This window comes from Rhipicephalus microplus, chromosome 2 (genome assembly GCF_043290135.1).
Source record: "Rhipicephalus microplus isolate Deutch F79 chromosome 2, USDA_Rmic, whole genome shotgun sequence".
Lineage (NCBI taxonomy): Eukaryota > Metazoa > Arthropoda > Arachnida > Ixodida > Ixodidae > Rhipicephalus > Rhipicephalus microplus.
Window position 1 is genome coordinate 16,500,303 of NC_134701.1, and position 17,328 is coordinate 16,517,630.

Genomic DNA, 17,328 nt, shown 5'->3' on the forward strand with positions numbered 1-17,328 from the left:
ATCTAGTGAACTATTGTATATGTATAACTAAATATGAAAGGGGCCCCATTGCAGTTGTGGAACTCCTAATGTCACGTAAACGTACTTTGAGCTTTTGCTGTTTAAAATGACGCATTGTCAGGGCTTGCACAGATAATTTTCTATCCATGTAAATACAGCGGGATCTATTTTCAGTAATTTAAGTTTGTAGCAAAGAAGTGAATGTGTTACCGTGTCGAATGCCTTACGGAAGTCCAAGAAGATACAGTCAGGGCTTATTTTCTTTGTTAGACACAATAACTGACACCTAATAGTAGAAGAACTTCTATTTAGGCCAGTTGGTGCTTCAGTTTTCTGAACATTTCGTAACTGTCAAAAAATTAGGAACATGAAAATGAGGGGAAGAGACAGGTGGGCGCCAAGCTACCAACTGTTTATTGCCAATGCAGGCTGAAAAACGGGTAAACTACCACTCATGCACAGAGGCTTGGAAGAGTTGCCATAAACATGCCATCACGTTTGGTGCTCATCTGGCTCTTTTCTCCCCTCATTTTCATGGTCCAATTTTGTGCCAGTTACAAAATGTTCAGCAGAAAACTTACAGACAATAATGACAGGTAAAGCAAAGGGGATGTTATCAGAAGTCATTCTAATGCAAATGTGGAGAAAGAAAAGTGAATTAAAAAATAACTTGCCACCCGGCCACCCGCAGGATCCGAACCTGTGACCTTCGAAAACGTCCGATGTTTTACCACTGAGCTACATTAAGCTAAATAACTAAACCAAACTGCTAAACAAACAACTAAACTGAAGTGACATGTTTGCATTTTGCGCTAACACCACTACTCTCCACTTTACACTGGCCTTTGAAACACCGCGAGAGGCCATAACTTCTCCACGTGTGCGCGCGCTATTGCACTGAAAAAGTTGGGTATTCGAAGGAAAAAAAACTGCTCAAGGTCATGAGGCGCACATGACGGTTTTTGTTTGACTTTCTCATCCCTGCCTGTTTAGCTTCCAGCGCTTTCGTCGGGACGAGAGAAGAGAGAATGTGATTGCAGTGTGTGACAAATCTTTGTAACTCCGCTTGTACTAAACAGATTCTCAAAATTTTTGCGGCCTTGAATTTGCGAGGCAATGCGCCTTTCCAAGTGAAATAATTCCATGGTTACTCGAAAAAGTGTTTCAGGGCCCCTTTAAATTTAGGGTGACTCTGGTGCATTTTCGACTATGGTGGGATAATGCCTTTTCAGATAGTATTAGCCCTCCTGCAACAGCTAGGGTGGTTCATTTTGTCAAGACACTTGTCAATAGTTTTAATTATGCAATGAACGATGAGTTAAAACAGGAAGCTAAGCAGCTCCATCCTCTATAGTGGGTGTCTGATGCCGTCACTAATCCGTATCCGATGATGTCACGAAATTCATTCCACAACACCACGGCTGGACAAAGTGTGAACATAACTCGCACGCCTTTGTGACGCATGAAAAGCAAGTTGGCAATGCCATCCATCCGGAATCGAGCTGTGCCAGCTTGTCTGCACTTACCAGTTCAACGATGATTGCAGCTAATATCTGAGTACAGAAGTATCGACTTTTAACTTCAACTTGTCGGCGCGTGAAGCATCTGACATGCCCTGAATCGATCTAATTGTTGCTCTACATTGTGCATGCTTGTGTAAGACACGACGTCAGGAACGTCTAACACCCTTTATGCAGCTGTAAAAATTGGACTGTGCTCACATTTCCATTGCCTCATAGAAGAAAGCCCGCACTGCATCCATCTGCTGGGCAAGGAAGGAATTCCGGGGTAAAAGTCGCATGCACTAAGTGGCCCGCGTTTACAAGTGTGATTTCAGAATTGGCTACCAATTTTAAAGTTGTTCTTCTAAAAAACTTAAATGATTACGGTTGCATGATTTCGCGCATATCGTTACGGTACTGACAAGAACGCATGTTCAAGGTTTTATTGAAATTGATGAATATTGAAAAATCGCCGCAGTTCCCTTTTATGTGGTGTAGTGTAGAATAGCCAAGAGATGGTGAGGGAAGTGAGGGGAAAGGATTTTTTTTTGCCAAGGAAATATGTGAACGCGTGTAGCCATGAGCCAAAGGCTAGTGCCGTAACTACTCAGCGATTCAGGCACACTAGCATAGCATAGCATAGGAAGCCAAAGCAACGCATGATGGCACTGCGCCTCTGGACAGGCAGCACCATCTTTGGTAGAAAAGTAAAAATCGGGGATGCATATCGCGAGTTTTTCCTTCCCGCCGATGCGCTGCCGCTCGCTTACGTGCTTGTGCAGAAAGCGCGCGGTGCGTTTTAATCACATCGCAATGCATTGCATGCAGTGCGACTTCATAAAGATCTCTGAGCTGGACGAGCACTTCCGAGAAGCGAATCTAACAAAGTAAAGCTCGTTAGCCAAGTTTATGACGTGGAGCAGACGGCGGAAAAGGAGGACGCCCGAGTAACTGCGAAATGCATTTGTTAGGTCCATGACAATACCGTTTACGACGTATGCCTCGACGTAATTAAGTTTCATTCTGCTGACAAAACCGCGTACCCTATCGATGTGCTGCGTTATATAAAAACAATATAGTTGTTTTGATGCGGTATCTAACAGTAGCAGCCGTGTACTGCCATGTGGAAACATTTGGGCATGCGAAAAAATAAATAAAAGCTAACGCTATATGGTCATGGCATTAAAATGTCGGAGGCGTTTCAAAGTCATGTCTTTCGTGCCCCGGGAGGAGCATGGCTCGCTTACTTCGCCACGAAGCAGCAAGCTGAGCTTAACCCAAGTGAGTCAAGTTCAAGTGCTTGCCTCAGTCTTTTTTTTTTGTGTGGCTCTCGTGTCATGCTTGTTTTATTTTTCCCGAACACGGCTGCGTTCCTCGGCTGTGACTTGCTAAAAACTGATACAGCTTTACGCGTGGAGAGTGTCCATGGGTCTTGTCTGCATTGTTGTGGCAGCCCGCGACACATTACTTTGGACCTCACCAACGCTTCCCTGTGGCCCCTTCTTCCATCACGGAAGCCTGCACCGACTGAAAAGCCTGTTCCGCGCCTGTTGCACGCGCTCCCATTTCGGCGAAACACATTGACTCTCCTGCACTCTCCCCCGCGTCTACCCCCAAATTTTTCGGAGCCCGCCACCAGAGCCAGGTGCGCCATTGTCGTCGTTCTGCAAACTTGAGCTTCAGTTCCTTATATGCTTGTGTCCAAAGGATTGCAGAAGGGAGGGGGGGGGGGGGCGAATTGGAGGGAAAAGAAGTGACAAGTAGCATAGAAAGAAATTGAAGAATTTAAATATAAAAGCAAAAGAAATGCAAAATGAAGAAAGTATATAAAAAGAGGAAGCGAGAAATAGAAAGAAATGGAGCAATAGACGGAGATGGGAGGAGATAAAGGAAGTGACATACAAAGGGAGATATAGCGAGATAAGTAAGACATTAAAAAAAGGGAAATAAGCCGACAAAGAGCAAGTATATTCTGGCATAGTATAGTATAGCATAGTATGGCATAGTATAGTATAGCATCGTAAAAGGGACAGTGAGAGGGTAGAAGCCAAAGAGGACCACAGCTAGAAGCAACTAAGCCTTTTTTTTTTTTTTTCTCGGAAATCCGTACAGATGTTCATGTAGCTTCGTGCTACAAAAGGGTGATTGTCTTTTTTCCCTTTCTTAACCTTTCTGCAACTTTGCGGGTTTACGTAGAACTTGTTAGCAAAGCTGAAGCATTTTAAAAACAGGTGCAGTTTGATGCCTACTGAATTTGAAAACCAATGTGGAAGTTCTCAAAAGCGAACACAAGGAGCATTTTGTGGCAAATATGGTGACATCATCTGCAACAGCAGTACTGGGGAACATGGCCTTTGCGATTAGCTCTGGAAGTGACACCTAGCCGGAGCTAGTCATGGAGGCTATGGGTGAAGATGTGAAGAACACTTGTTCACGTTGTGCTGGGTGTTCACGTTGTGCTGGGTTGTTGGCTGCAGAACCAGCTGCAGAACTATTAGCGTTGCTATACTCACACAGGCCTTCAAAGCATAAGCCTCGTTCTGTTCGGATCAGTGAGCGGTGGGAACCTTCCATCAGGTACGTAGTGCAGCTCTGCCAATGGAACCCAAGACTACATTTGTTTTCATGCCTCCACTTTCAAGGTGCTCGCATGGGCAGAGCTCAACCAACTTTTGTTTGGGATATTGTGAAACTCCTGCAGCAATAATTTCAATAAAACAATGTTGGCAGTAAAATTGATCCTTGTTGGCCACAAAGTTCTGATTGTCAGACCATTTCAACTTCCTATTAAACTGCCAGTAAACATCTCAGTTCAAAGCTTGTAATCAATCGACAACTTTGCAACGTGGACATGCTCCCGCAGGAATTTTGCTATTAAGCGGTGTCGCAAGGAAGTTGCAAGAGATGGAAAAACCCTTTTGTGTCTGCTTTACCGCGCAGCCTTTCTCAAACGCCATGTAGAAAAGCAGGTGCGGCCCACGTTGTGATTGTGCACTGGCACCGTCGCATGGTATCATTAGTGCGCTACCAATGGCCAAGCAAGGCTCATGTTACCCAAGGCAGCTAGTCGTAGGCAGTGCTGTGAGGAAGTGTAGCATGAGGCACCTACAAGGTAGATGAATATGCAACACATTTGACAACTGCACTGCCAAAACCGCATCACTGTAAGGCGAAGAGACAGTGCTGTAGCGTGGAGGACCCATTGACGAATTCGGGGCTCTTTTCCTGCGAAGGGAAATCACATTGCAACACAGAAGCATGTCATTGTTAGTATCCTCAAAAAAAATTTACTGATATGAAAAGAATAATGTTTAGGAGTGAAGCTCTTTAGGCTTGCACAATGTCTGTTGTTGCCATTGTCGTCATAGGTCCCAGTCAGAATGAAACACAGGTGTTACTGTGTAAAACATTGTTGTTACAAACTTGAAGGAAGACGAAAAAAGTCTTTTCTCTCGTCTTCCATCAAGTTTGTGCCAAGGATGTTTTACATAGCTACACACCTACTAGCCCGACAGCATAAGTTACAGGTGTTACAGGCATCGTACATAGAGCGTTCATAACGCTCATATGATTTTAAAGTAGACGGTACTCAGTTCGTCGTTTACACTAGTATTCGCAGATTTAAACGTAGACATCGTGGATCTTAGGACCTAGCTTTGCTCCATCATCGGCATTTGCTTCGTGGATCTGCAGTCATTTTGCTCTTTAGCATCCCCTGCAGTGTTCCGTGCCACAGTGTGCTGGCCTCATGCAAAAAGCATGCCTGGAATGGGAAGGGGCCACTGGCTGCTCTCATGAGGCATTTTTAATTACATACAATCATGCGCTATGTAATTATAAATTTAAGAGTCTAAAGCGTCATCATTCAGAGCTGTGACAGTGCTGTGGCCCTGAGAAACGATAAATAAAAGTTTGTTCATGTTATCTTTTGTATGGTTGACTACACCATCTCGCTGTGTCAAGGTTTTTTGCAGAAAGGGATGGGTTTTGTCGTTAAGAAGGGCAGCGTTGTAATGTTTACAATGCCTGCAAATGTCTCTGTGAGACAACGTAGTGTGCATTAGAATGATAGTGCCAGACAGACAGCAAAGAGGCTTTCACATCCGCTGCAGATGGCACCAGCACCACAGCAAAACATTGTCGTTGCTTTGGTGAAACAGGATAGTCATCAGGGCATAGATAGATGCTGTTCATGTGTGCCTGATAAAACCAGTTTTATGATAACCTTTACTGTACAATAGCTGTTGGGTGCTCTGCCTGCATTGCAGGGATCAGACAATGGCATTGAAGATAATCAAGAATGTGGAGAAGTATCGTGAGGCAGCCCGCCTAGAGATCAACGTCCTGGAGAGGTTGGCCAAGTGGGACCCATCGGGCAAACAGTGAGTGTTGAGCCCGAACCCTTGAGGTATCATTGTCTTACGTGCCCTTTTGACTCATGCATGCAGCTTGTGTGTCAAGATGCTGGACTGGTTTGACTACCATGGCCATATGTGCCTGGCCTTCGAGATGCTCGGCCTCAGTGTTTTTGACTTTCTGGTGAGTCCTAATTCTCTGGTAACAGTGGCAGACACCTTGCTGTGGATTCTTCCTTACAGGCATTGCCATGTTTGATCACACGATAATGGGCCCTTGGGCGTCGCAGAACATTTTGTTGCAACTGCAATTACAGGGACTTTCTCTACGGGTTTTTGCAATTGGCGATCTGTGCGATTCTCTATATGTGTATTTACAGGGTTTGTTTTCTTTAGACAATACAGATTTTTTTATCGAAGTTCTGTGACAGTCAGGTTGGGCTCATTTTTTGGACATGGACTATGTCAGAGGGGTAATGATTTTCTGCAGATACATTGACTGACGTGATTAATTAACAAGAATTTGTGTTAACTTCCTAAGTATTGACTTTAGGCTGTGTTTTATATTGTATATTTTTATTGAGTTGTAGTGCATGCTAAATTGTGGCACAACTACGTTTTACTAGAACTACCTCTGATATCGAAGGGGTGAAATTTGAATTGCGGCACTCCGAAGTCACATTTGATTGTGCAACCTCTGGCATCTTTGAATTGTCTCAGAATGACCGCACACTGCGTTTTGACATCTGTTTTCTAGTAGGAGTTTTAATCTAGACAGCTGCTTCCTGGCTGCAAGAACGCTTCAAAAAAATTCATTAGAAAGAAACGCTGTATTTATTTTGCATAAGTGCATCATCTGCTCTCATATTATCCAACTTTGTGTTTGAAGATGCATCCTAAGGCATTCAGGCATCCATTTCTAATGGAGCACTGACACAAAAATTTGAAGGCGAGGTAATTTGTGAGATAGATTTATGTAGAGACATAAAAAATATCAAAAGCAAATATAGCCTAGAACATATTTAAGACCACTTTTAATGTGTGTGCCTCGTGACTAAGAAAGATGTGAAGCACCTCGCAACGCTGTCATCAACGTGGCGGCAATGTAAACAAGCCGACGTCAGGAGTTCTTGTTGACTGGTTGGTTGCTTTTGTACCACCTGTGATTTTTTCCTCTATGCCTGCGGCTTTGCGTGTGCTGGCTTGGTTGTTAGTGAGCGCCTCTCGCGCTTAGTGCTCAGGTCACAGTTTTGCATTGTAACATGGCCAGCTGTGTGTACCTTGCCAATGGAACTTCACCTGCCCAGCTCGGTGCTTTTTGATACCATAAATGCGAGGGGTGCTCTAAAAATGTGTCAAAATAAATTACTTTTGCGTACTCACACAAACGAGGCTTCCAGCAGTGATATCTGGGTCATATGCTACCTATTGCAAAAGAGGAAAGTGTACAATTTTTGTGTGTTTCATTAAGGCCTGTATGGCCTTCACCTACATCCAGGTTGTCAGAGTTCTTGCTTGACAAAGTTCGGCTTCCACAACATGCGGGGACAATTTCTGTAGTCAATAGACGAACTGCCACCAATAATGGCTTGTTCAAAGCCTGTGGCTGATGGCCTTTCATTGCTGACATGGCACTGTGCTTTGCTACCATTGTTGCTTAGCAGTTCCACTTTGTCATGCTGTAAATAAGATAGGTGATGGCACTTAGTGAAATGTTTACCATTCTGAATATCCTCTGTTCATTCTGTAGTAGCCCTTTTTTGCACTTGATTTAATGATTGTCACAAGTTAATATCATTATCTGCAATGTGAATCTACCTTAGCCGCCACACTCAAAGTGGGCTGAGGAGTTGTGTTGGCAGTGTAATTTTTAATAGTAAAACGCTACAAACGACTGGGAAAGTGCATGTTCTGTTTTGTGCCCTTCATTGGCTTCTTTTTGGACTGCAACTATATGGTTTCGAGCGTGTAGTTCCCGAGAGTGGTGCCGAGCACACTATGAAAAGCTATGCTGTGTGTTATCATTTATCCTGCAGTGGAACCTAATTAGTCATGTGGCTGAATTGCCAAGCACTCTATGAAGAGGTATGTTGGCTATTCTCATTATTTCTACCAGTGGAACCTAATTATTATATTTACTCGGAAATAGGTCGGACACGAATATAGGTTGACCCCTACCTATAGTGTTCAACGAGAGGAAAAAAATATATTCGAATGTAGGTCGACCAATGTTTTTTTTTTTTTTTCGAAACCGAGAAATTGAAACTAGGACACCTTTATTTACATAACTCAGCGCCCTAATCGCTGCCTTATCAGATGTGCAAGATGATGTCGTCATCGGATTCTTCGCGAGCATCCGCGATTTTTCAAACGGCGTTGTCCTTGCTGCTTTCGCTAACCCCTAATCAACGTCTCATTTACACAACACTCGCGCTGCATGGCAAAATTGCTCGAGTCCTCGGTAAAAAGTATCACTTGGCACTTGAAGTCAGCTGTGTTGCTTTGCGGACGTGACATCGTCGCAACCGCGCACAACGAAATGGTGGTGGTGGTTAGAAGAAGAAGGCGTCTAATTTCTGCAGCCCGGTAGCGAGCACGGCGCAGCGCCTAAAGCAAATGCGAACCGTCATCCCGTCACGCAGACCTTACAATAAACTAAGTGCGAGGCATCCACAGCGAGGCCTCAGGCCAGTGCGGCTGCGTGCCAGAAGGCAGTACTGGAAGCACGGCTAGCGGGCCAGGGACTTCATGGCCAACACATAGGGAAATCATGAGTTTCATCGCAAACACGGCAGCGCGGCTGCATTTCGCGGGGGCGGTACGCGGCTATTGCCTAAAAAACTTATTTCTCAATTTTTTAAGTAGTCGAAAAGGGGCAGGGAGGGGGGGTCTTTATTTCAGATTTCATGGTAAAACGGTATATAACGTGCATGCAGCAGGATCCGCTTGAAGAACAGCGGGTGCGGCAGCTCAACGCCATAATCTCTGTTCTTTTGGTAGGTTTGATCGTGAATAGGTCGACATCCTTTGGTCATGAATATAGGTTGATAGCTGGTTATGAACAACATTTTCGGAAAAAAGAAAGTCGACCTAATTCACTAAATATGGTAGTCATGTGGCGGAATTTGGTAATCTGTGTCCCCTCCTCCCACTGAACAGTCTTTCCGCATCTTATGATTTTCTTTCGACATCTCCTTCACTGTGTCAAATGCCAAGAAGTGCTTGAGGCCCGAACGTTGCTGTTGTGCGCAGAAGGACAACCACTACCAGCCGTACCCGATCGAGCAGGTGCGCCACATTGGCTACCAGCTCTGCTATTCGGTCATGTTTTTGCACGAGAAGCAATTGACGCACACGGACCTCAAGCCCGAGAACATTCTATTTGTCAACTCGGACTACGACATTAGCTACAATGCCAAGAAGAAGCGTGACGTGCGACGTGTCAAGGACACCAGCATCAGATTGATTGACTTTGGGTCAGCCACGTTTGACGAGGAGCACCACTCGACCATTGTGTCGACACGCCACTACCGAGCCCCCGAGGTGATTCTGGAGCTGGGCTGGAGCCAGAGCTGTGATGTGTGGAGCGTAGGCTGCATCCTGTTCGAGCTGTACCTGGGCGTCACCCTGTTCCAGACGCACGACAACCGGGAGCACTTGGCCATGATGGAGCGCATCCTCGGGCCACTGCCCTATCGCATGTGTCGCAAAACCAAGTGAGTAGGGCTGTCATTTCTGGGAGTCTCCCATTCTATTGCCTGCCTCCTTTTGAAGGGACTCTCACGTAACCATCAAATGGCTTTATTAATTGTTTATTGCCCCAGAAATTCACTGCCGCTAGAGTCTTTAGAATCCGTCGGTTATGAGCTGAGTGCTTTCTCTATTCTCAATGAGTACGCTGGACGATAAGCATGGAGAGATGGCTTGGAGTAAAAAAACTTCTGCATCATGATTTTTCTTCGAACGCATGACTTACTTTCAATGTGATTGCACTCCTGTGGTGGCCACAGCTCACAATGCTCAAATCAGCCAACAACTGTGAATTGGGGTAAATGGCATGATAACTAGGGTATGTGGCATCATTTGTAGAAAGAAGAAGGAACAATTTCAAGTAGACTTTGAGAATTAATGGCTGTGCGCTTTAAATCTGCACACTTGTCAAGTAAAAGGCGACTTTATCGTTTACCAATTAATTCAGCATGAAACAAACATACCTACGTACCTTTTAATGAACAAGCGAGAGCTGTCAACTGCACACACACACGTAAAGTTTATTTACACAAAAGTCGTAGCTGTTCCTCCTTTTCCCTATTCGGAGTCCGAGTCGGAGATCACACATTCATCCTCGCCGAGCGGGGATTCGTTTTCGGTGTCCGACTCATCCGCACCCCACAACATGTCATCCTCACTCGCATCGAGTGCGTTCGAGATACCCGTCTTCTTGAAGCTTTTCCTGACGACTTCGTCGGAGATCGCCTGCCACGCTTCCACAATCCAAGCGCACGGCATTTCCTCAGGCGGCCTCTTAATCTTACCTCCTGTAGTCAGCTGATGTTGTCCTCCAGCCATCCAGGTGGTGTACAGCCTTCGAACATTGTCCTTGAAAGGTTTATTCAAGGACACGTCCAAAGGCTGCAGTATCGATGTGAGGCCGCCCGGAATCACTGCCAGATCTGTGTGCAGCTCCTTTAGCTCATCTCGTACGCAATCTACTAGGTGCCCACGAAAACTGTCCAGGACAAGCATGGACGGCAACAACAGACCACCCGACCGCCGACCCCAGACTGTTTTCACCCAATCCACGATGAGTTCCGCGCTCATCCAGCCTTTTTCCTGGACTCTGACGTAGATGCCTTGAGGGAATTTTGCCTTTGGGAGCGTCTTACGTTTAAAAATAACGTAAGGCGGTAATGCCTGCTTGCAGCCCGGTTGCCGTGCTCCAGCGCGTACTGCACTGCCTTCAGTTTAAACCCAGCCGTGTAGCTCGCGTACTTCCCCATGGTGGAACCAAAGTTCAATACACGACCACAACATACGCACACCGCTTGCAAAATGGTGTTTTTTTCTTTTTCTCTGATGGTGGTGGCGATCGAGCCCCCGGCGTTGTACACGTGACCTCCAAAAAGCGCGGCGATTTGGGGGGTATCAGTAATTGATGGAACAGCCGTTTTTTGCTCATGGACGCTTTTTTTTTTCAAGTTTTATTTCGACAAACATGTTGGTTAGGTCGTTGCACTTCGAATTTTTTTTATTTGCTCGTCGATTTGCCTTCTTTTTTTCTTCAGGGTACGGGGACCGCGTTCCAACTGTACCGCTGGGGGGTAGAATCGTTTCTGATCACGGCCAAGTTCGGGGTGCGCCTATTATGCGCGGAATTTAAAAAAATCGAATTTTCCGCGACCAAACTAGGGGTGCGCCTATTATGCGAGTGCGCCGATTATGCGAGTAAATCTGGTATGTTTATCGAGATAGGTTAGCAAGTGCTTTGATACAATGTGCTCTTTTTTTGAACAGGTGCTTGTAAGCGATATAGGTCGGTAGTTGCTAGCGTGAGATGCGAAACCGCCTTTGTGTATGGGCACGATTTTTGCACATTTCCAAGCGCTGAGAAAAGAGCCACTATTAATGGATGATTGAAAAATAATGTTAAAAGTTTCGATGACCATTCGGCATATCTATAAAGAAATTCATTGGGAATATTGTCAGGACCAGGGATTTTTTTTCTGTATTTATATGAAGCGAGAGGTTTAGAACACCCTCTTCAGTGATGCTTATATCCTGGATAGGAATCATATCTAAGAAATCGCTGATGTTGGGCACAGTAGCATCATCGATTGTAAAAACCGACGAGAAGAAGGAATTAAACGCCTCTGCCTGATCCCTGCTACTTCTATGATTAGACATACTACTCGGCCTGGTAGAAGGATTCACGTACCTCCAAAATTTGTCTGGGGATTCTTTCAGAAGTTGTTTTAACGTTGAGTTATAAAACTTATTTTTAGAAGTCTTTACACTTTGCCAGAGGCTTTTACTTAAAACCTGGACGTTCTTTTTTTTTTTCAATGCTTGGATTCACAGAGCTTGCCTTTCCCTTGCATTTAGGTTTTCTTTTAGTGTGTATTATATCTCGTGTAATCCAAGGGTTTCGTTTCCTCACATTCTTATGACGTTTCGGAATGAATTGTTGGATGCAAAACATTATCGTTGAATGAAAAAACCGCCACAGTTCTTCTGTTGAACGATATGTTCGATACATTTCCAGAAATGAATAATATGACTGCTCCAGATGTTCTAGTATGGCTAAGTCGTTTGCGGCACTAAAATTTGGGATCATAAGTTTTTCATCATTGTGCATGGCATTGACATACAGATCTAAAGACGATAAAACCATTTTATGATCAGAAAGACCATCCTCAATTTCACACATACCAAGAAACGGGAGCAGTGATCCAGATAAGAACATCAAATCAAGCACTGAAGAAGTGGTTGGACCCACACGCGTACAAGATGAGACGACCTGAGTCAGATCGTAGCAGAAAGCGAGCTCTAGCAGCTGATCACCTTTAATGACTTCGCTTCCCTCTGAAGTGAGCGTCGACCAATTAATTTCAGGGAGGTTAAAGTCTCCTATAAGGATAATATTATCATCATGCTTCAGGTGGGAATCCATAAAGCTTCTTAAGGGGAGACGCTACTCGAAAACACTTTTTCTTTAGTTTTCAAGTTAGGGTTTCAAAAATTTAGCCACAGAGGTATTTTTTCTTGTAGATTCCAAAACTGTTATCAGATTTTGTATGGCCTCATTACTTTTAAAGTTACTATAGATGCAATAGCAAAACAAAGGTATTTTTACTCTCACTTTTTCGACATCAAAACTTTTGTGTAGATGTTTGTGTAACAGCTTATTATGCTTGTCATAAACTACTGTGTGCATTTAAGAGGTTAAAATTGAGGAAAAAAGCTGTCACTACAAAAAATGAACAGATCTGCCAAACTTCTTTTTTTCAGGGTTCCTTGTATCATTTCCTGGTATGTTTTTATTGATAATGGCTATGTATCATAAATCAGAATAGATAACGGCACTCTACACACCTTGAAGAATGGGTGTGCCAAGTTTCATCGCAATAGGACAATTATAAGGGGATGAAACTATGTGAGTGAAATGTGACCGTGGCCAAAAATTTCAAAATGAGAAAAACATATTTGAAAGTTTGAAACATGTTTACTAATTAGGGTGCACTTGCAAACACTCAAAAGTGTGTTCAATTTACAGGCAGTATGTCCAGGAGCTGGCCACGGTGACTAGAATTCACCCGCACTGTATGTAACTCCTTCGCGATCCTTCCGAGCGGATTCCTGTAGGCGAGCTCTCGTGGCCGATGCGCGGCGGTGAGCCCTCACCTCTGCAGTCTGTTGGGCATTCATCTTCTGAATGCGCCTCTTGTCGCTGTAGTCTTCCAGGGTGGTCAAGCTTGCTGGTGGTAGAACACCAAGCTCCTCCAGGACCACCTCGAAGCTTGCATGGCCCCGGTTATACCAGAGCACAGCAATGGCTGTGGCAGTTTCCACAGCACTTCGGGAAGCAAACTTTGTTTTTGGGCACAGCAGCCACACCTTGCCGTTGAGAGACTCAGCAGCGTTCTGAGTTTTCCCTTGAAGGCATTGGGTCAGCAGCTTCTCGTCAGAAAGGTGCTTGTATATGGGCAGCAGTGCTGAGTTTTCCCTCGAAGGCATTGGGTCAGCAGCTTCTCGTCAGAAAGGTGCTTGTATATGGGCAGCAGTGCCCGGCCCTGTGCCTTTGTCAGAAGTGGTGTATGCTGTGGTGCAGGCTCGCCCATTGCTTCAGCACGCTTGTGCTTGCACCACGTTTCTTGGCCTGGTGGGCAGAAGTTGTGGCTGCCAGCACCATCAGGGGAGCAAGAGTGAAAGTAGGACGCCCATATGGCAGTGTACATGTCCCGTAGGTTGCCTCTATTGCCCGTGATGGCGATGTGATATGTCTGCAGCTTTTCAATGGTGGCAGGCTTGAGCTTCTCGCCTCTGGGCAGTGGTGTCGGCAATTTGCGTATGCCAGTGCCTAGGCGCTTCGCAACATGATTAGTGCAGTCCTCCTTGCAGATGGCACCTGCACCGTACACCTTGGCATCACAAACTCCGTTATATGCTTTACTGTCGCCATCACTAAGAAATGTTGTGAAGCGAAGTGGAGTCTCACACAGCAAAGTGCGCTCCCATATCCGTAGTGCTGCTTCAGCTTCCTTGCCATGAGTGGAGCTATCAGTGTTCTTCTCACAGACAGGTCTGTGGTAGGCCTGCCGGATTTCCTCTTCAGAGCCCATGTCGTTGTGTAGACTGCAAGCGTGGCAATAATTCGACAGGACTTCGAAATCTAAGCACAGGCCGGTGTCCAGGGAGATAGCCGCACCGACTTCGTTGTGGCTTTTATGGCCCCGTTTCTGCCAAGTTCCGTCATACATTACGGCCACGTCACTACCATCAACCACTTGCTTTGTTACGGCTCTTGCCTGGTTCAAATTTTCGGTTACGGCCTTCATAGCAGCATCGTGAACCGTCTTGCTGATTGCCTGGAAGGTTTTGTGGTGCATGGGCTTCGCTTGTCCAACAATCGCACAAAACCGCGAAAGCTGGTCATGTCCAATGCCTATGGCACACGAGGCTTCAACAGCTTTCACATTAGCCGCGAAGCTATCGCGCGAGCTGCCGTTGCCGTAGTGCCCCACCTCCGCGCAGTCGTCAGATGCTGCGGCGGCTTTGCCGGAGGCAACACGCCTCGACGTATGTGTCGAAGAGAGAACACCAGATGCGCACTCACTGTTCTCGCACCACAACTCTAGACAGGATGACAGTTTTTTGCGCCGTTCTGCTACCTCACGAACAACAAGTTTGTGTTCACGGCAAGACGGGCACTCCGCTCCGCCCACAAGTGCCGTCAGCGCATCGATGTCGCACAGCACTGCTGATGATACGCCATCACGCGCATGCCTTTGGTTCTTCTCAAAAAACTCCAGTTTTTTTTTTTTTTTTTTTGTGAGGCGCTGACGAAGTTTGCGGCAGCGTCGAGGCCGCCGGCGAAGTCACTGTCGCGATCGTTGCTGGCGCTGGGGTTAGGCCTATACCCCTCCGGGCCGTTCACCTTTGCCGCAGTCTGACGACGCGCTTTACGACATTTTCCCACATACTTGTCCCCTACTTTTTCACTTTGTACACCTGCTTTCTGGCAGGATTCATCGCGTAACTAATTGAATAAATTCTTGCGAAGTTCAGATTGCGATGCAGCGCGGGGCCGAAGGGACAAGTGGGCGCTGCGCTAGCCAATGGCGCGCGATTAAAACGGCACGCAGAGGAGTTCAAAAAGGTTTTTTATAGTATTTTTTCTTTCCGGACAAGACTTTCCGAGCCTGTCTTTGAGAGAGCATGGACAACTCTACCCGCCTCAGTGATTACAAATGGCGCACGGTGCCGCTGCCTCGAGATACCGGGGCCGGGAAAACGTCGATTTCGGCAGATTTCAGCGATTTTCTATGTCTCCGGAGCTTACTTGAGCGCATTTTTCAGTAACTTCTGATACGAATTATTGGTTGAAATTTATTTCTGGTAAACATGAATGTTGAAAGAATCTAATACAACTGAAAACAAAAAAGTGAAAATTTCTGGAAAAACGCGTTTTTTCGACCCGCGTCTCCCCTTAAGTTAAGTGCATTCACTGGGGAGTTCGGAGGTCTATACATAGCACCAATGTATACCGAGCGATTACTGAGCATAGTTTTAATCCAAAGAGCTTCGACATCAATAGCATGCGGAAGAACACTAACTAATATATTATATTTAATTAAAATGGCCACACCTCCTCTTTTTGTTTCACGGTCTCTTCTCACGATTCTGTATCCGGGAGGAGTAACATCGGCATCCAATACATCTTTCTTCAACCATGTTTCGGTCATTACTAAAAAGTCCGGATCGTGTTCTAGTACCACAGCCTCAAGATCCGCCATTTTATTCATAATACTTCTGACATTAATATTTATTAACATTAACCGGTTAAAACTACTCTGACACCGTCGGTCGCCATCACGACGCCTGTCAGTTGTTTCGGGAGGTGCCTTACATATGTACCTCATATTAGTATCCCCGTTCCAACCCTACACCGCATCATTTATTTTCATTTTTTCAAAAATAAGCTTAACCTTGGCCCCCGTTTTTCTCTCCTCAGCACTAGACTCCCACAGCCTTCTGCGTATCTCAACAACTCGTTTAGAAAAATCTTCGTTTATGCTGACCTCCTTACCACGCAGTTTAAAGCAGTTTCGTAGGATACTAGTCTTATCTCTGAAATCTGTAACTCTCAGGATAACGGGCCTATCTTTGCCCCCCTGTTTTGCTCCTAAGCGATGAATTCGTTCAACTGACTTAACTTTAAGGTTTAGCAGCTTATCAAAAACGTCGACGTTAACCTTCTCACGTAAAACATCTTCAGTTTCATTCATGTATTCTTTAATCCCTCTGATAATAAGATTATTCCGCCGTGACCAGTTTTCGAGATCGTCAAGTCGCTTGAGGACGGAATTTCTGTCAGTGCACGACTTGGTAACGAACTCAACTTTTTGACTAACAGTTGCTATTGGGGTTTTGGCTTCACTGTCAAACTTCTCAAGGCTAGCAATAGCAAGCCAGAGTGGGTCTTCGCCCAGACTTTCTAGCCTTTCCTCTATTTTCGAAAGCCTGCCCTCTACCAGAGCCTCAAAAAATGCTTGGTTTTTTTCTATATTGGTTACTTTCTCCAGGACCGCCTTTTGTGTCTTAATTATTTCGTTAAGAGAGAGAGAGAAGAAACATTATTCAAGTGTCCCTGCTGGGGTCAAAGGTAGCGGGGGGCCGGGAGACGGGCCCCTCTGTAACCCCCTTCCTCAGGCGGCAACCAGGCCTTGAATCCTGGCGGCGTCTTCAGCCAGCCGGACAGCCCAGAGCTGGTCCTCCGGGCACGTGCTGAGCAGCAAAGCCTCCCACTGCTCGGCCGTGGTGATTGTGAATATAGGGTTCGTGCTGTGTTTAACTGAGTGAGTAGCTTCGGGGCAGGCCCATATAATATGGTCGTTAAGCTTTTCTTCAGTGATAGGCCCGGGATTTTCTCCAATATCACCCGAACGTGACACTAGCAAGCTGGCAATGGCAAAACATTCAGATAAACAACAAAGAAGAGTATGTGGACACGGCAACACCACTAAGCACAGGTAATCACTACGAAAACAGTATTTTTGATCACCAACCTGCACAAGGTATGGGAAAGTCGGTGACATTGTCTCGGCGGTGCCGCCGTGTCCACTGATGCTTGCAGAAGCGAGCGTTCCTTTTTAAAGCATGAAAGCCAGCGGGTCCGGGATGTGCTGGTGACGTCACGGTGCGGGAAGATGTGCTGTAGCCATACTCCACGTGTGGCAGCTGCCGCAGAAGAG

General features: G+C 45.6%; 2 protein-coding genes across 5 annotated transcripts in view; one reads left to right on the forward strand and one right to left on the reverse strand.

Moving 5' to 3' along the window:
* The window catches only part of Doa (CDC like kinase darkener of apricot), a 129,902-nt gene that overhangs the window by 78,515 nt on the left and 34,059 nt on the right, over positions 1–17,328 (forward strand). For all 4 annotated transcript variants that reach the window (XM_037420312.2, XM_037420310.2, XM_037420311.2 and 1 more), the window contains exons 6-8: positions 5,771–5,884; positions 5,951–6,041; positions 9,110–9,573. In XM_037420312.2, coding sequence (XP_037276209.1) covers positions 5,771–5,884; positions 5,951–6,041; positions 9,110–9,573 — 669 coding nt within the window. The remainder of the gene's footprint in view (positions 1–5,770; positions 5,885–5,950; positions 6,042–9,109; positions 9,574–17,328) is intronic.
* LOC142796169 (uncharacterized) lies at positions 13,160–14,463 on the reverse strand. Its single transcript, XM_075886252.1, has 2 exons — positions 13,646–14,463; positions 13,160–13,574 (listed from the first exon to the last, which is right to left on the reverse strand). Exons 1-2 carry the CDS (start codon positions 14,461–14,463, stop codon positions 13,160–13,162), a joined length of 1,233 nt encoding a protein of 410 aa, XP_075742367.1.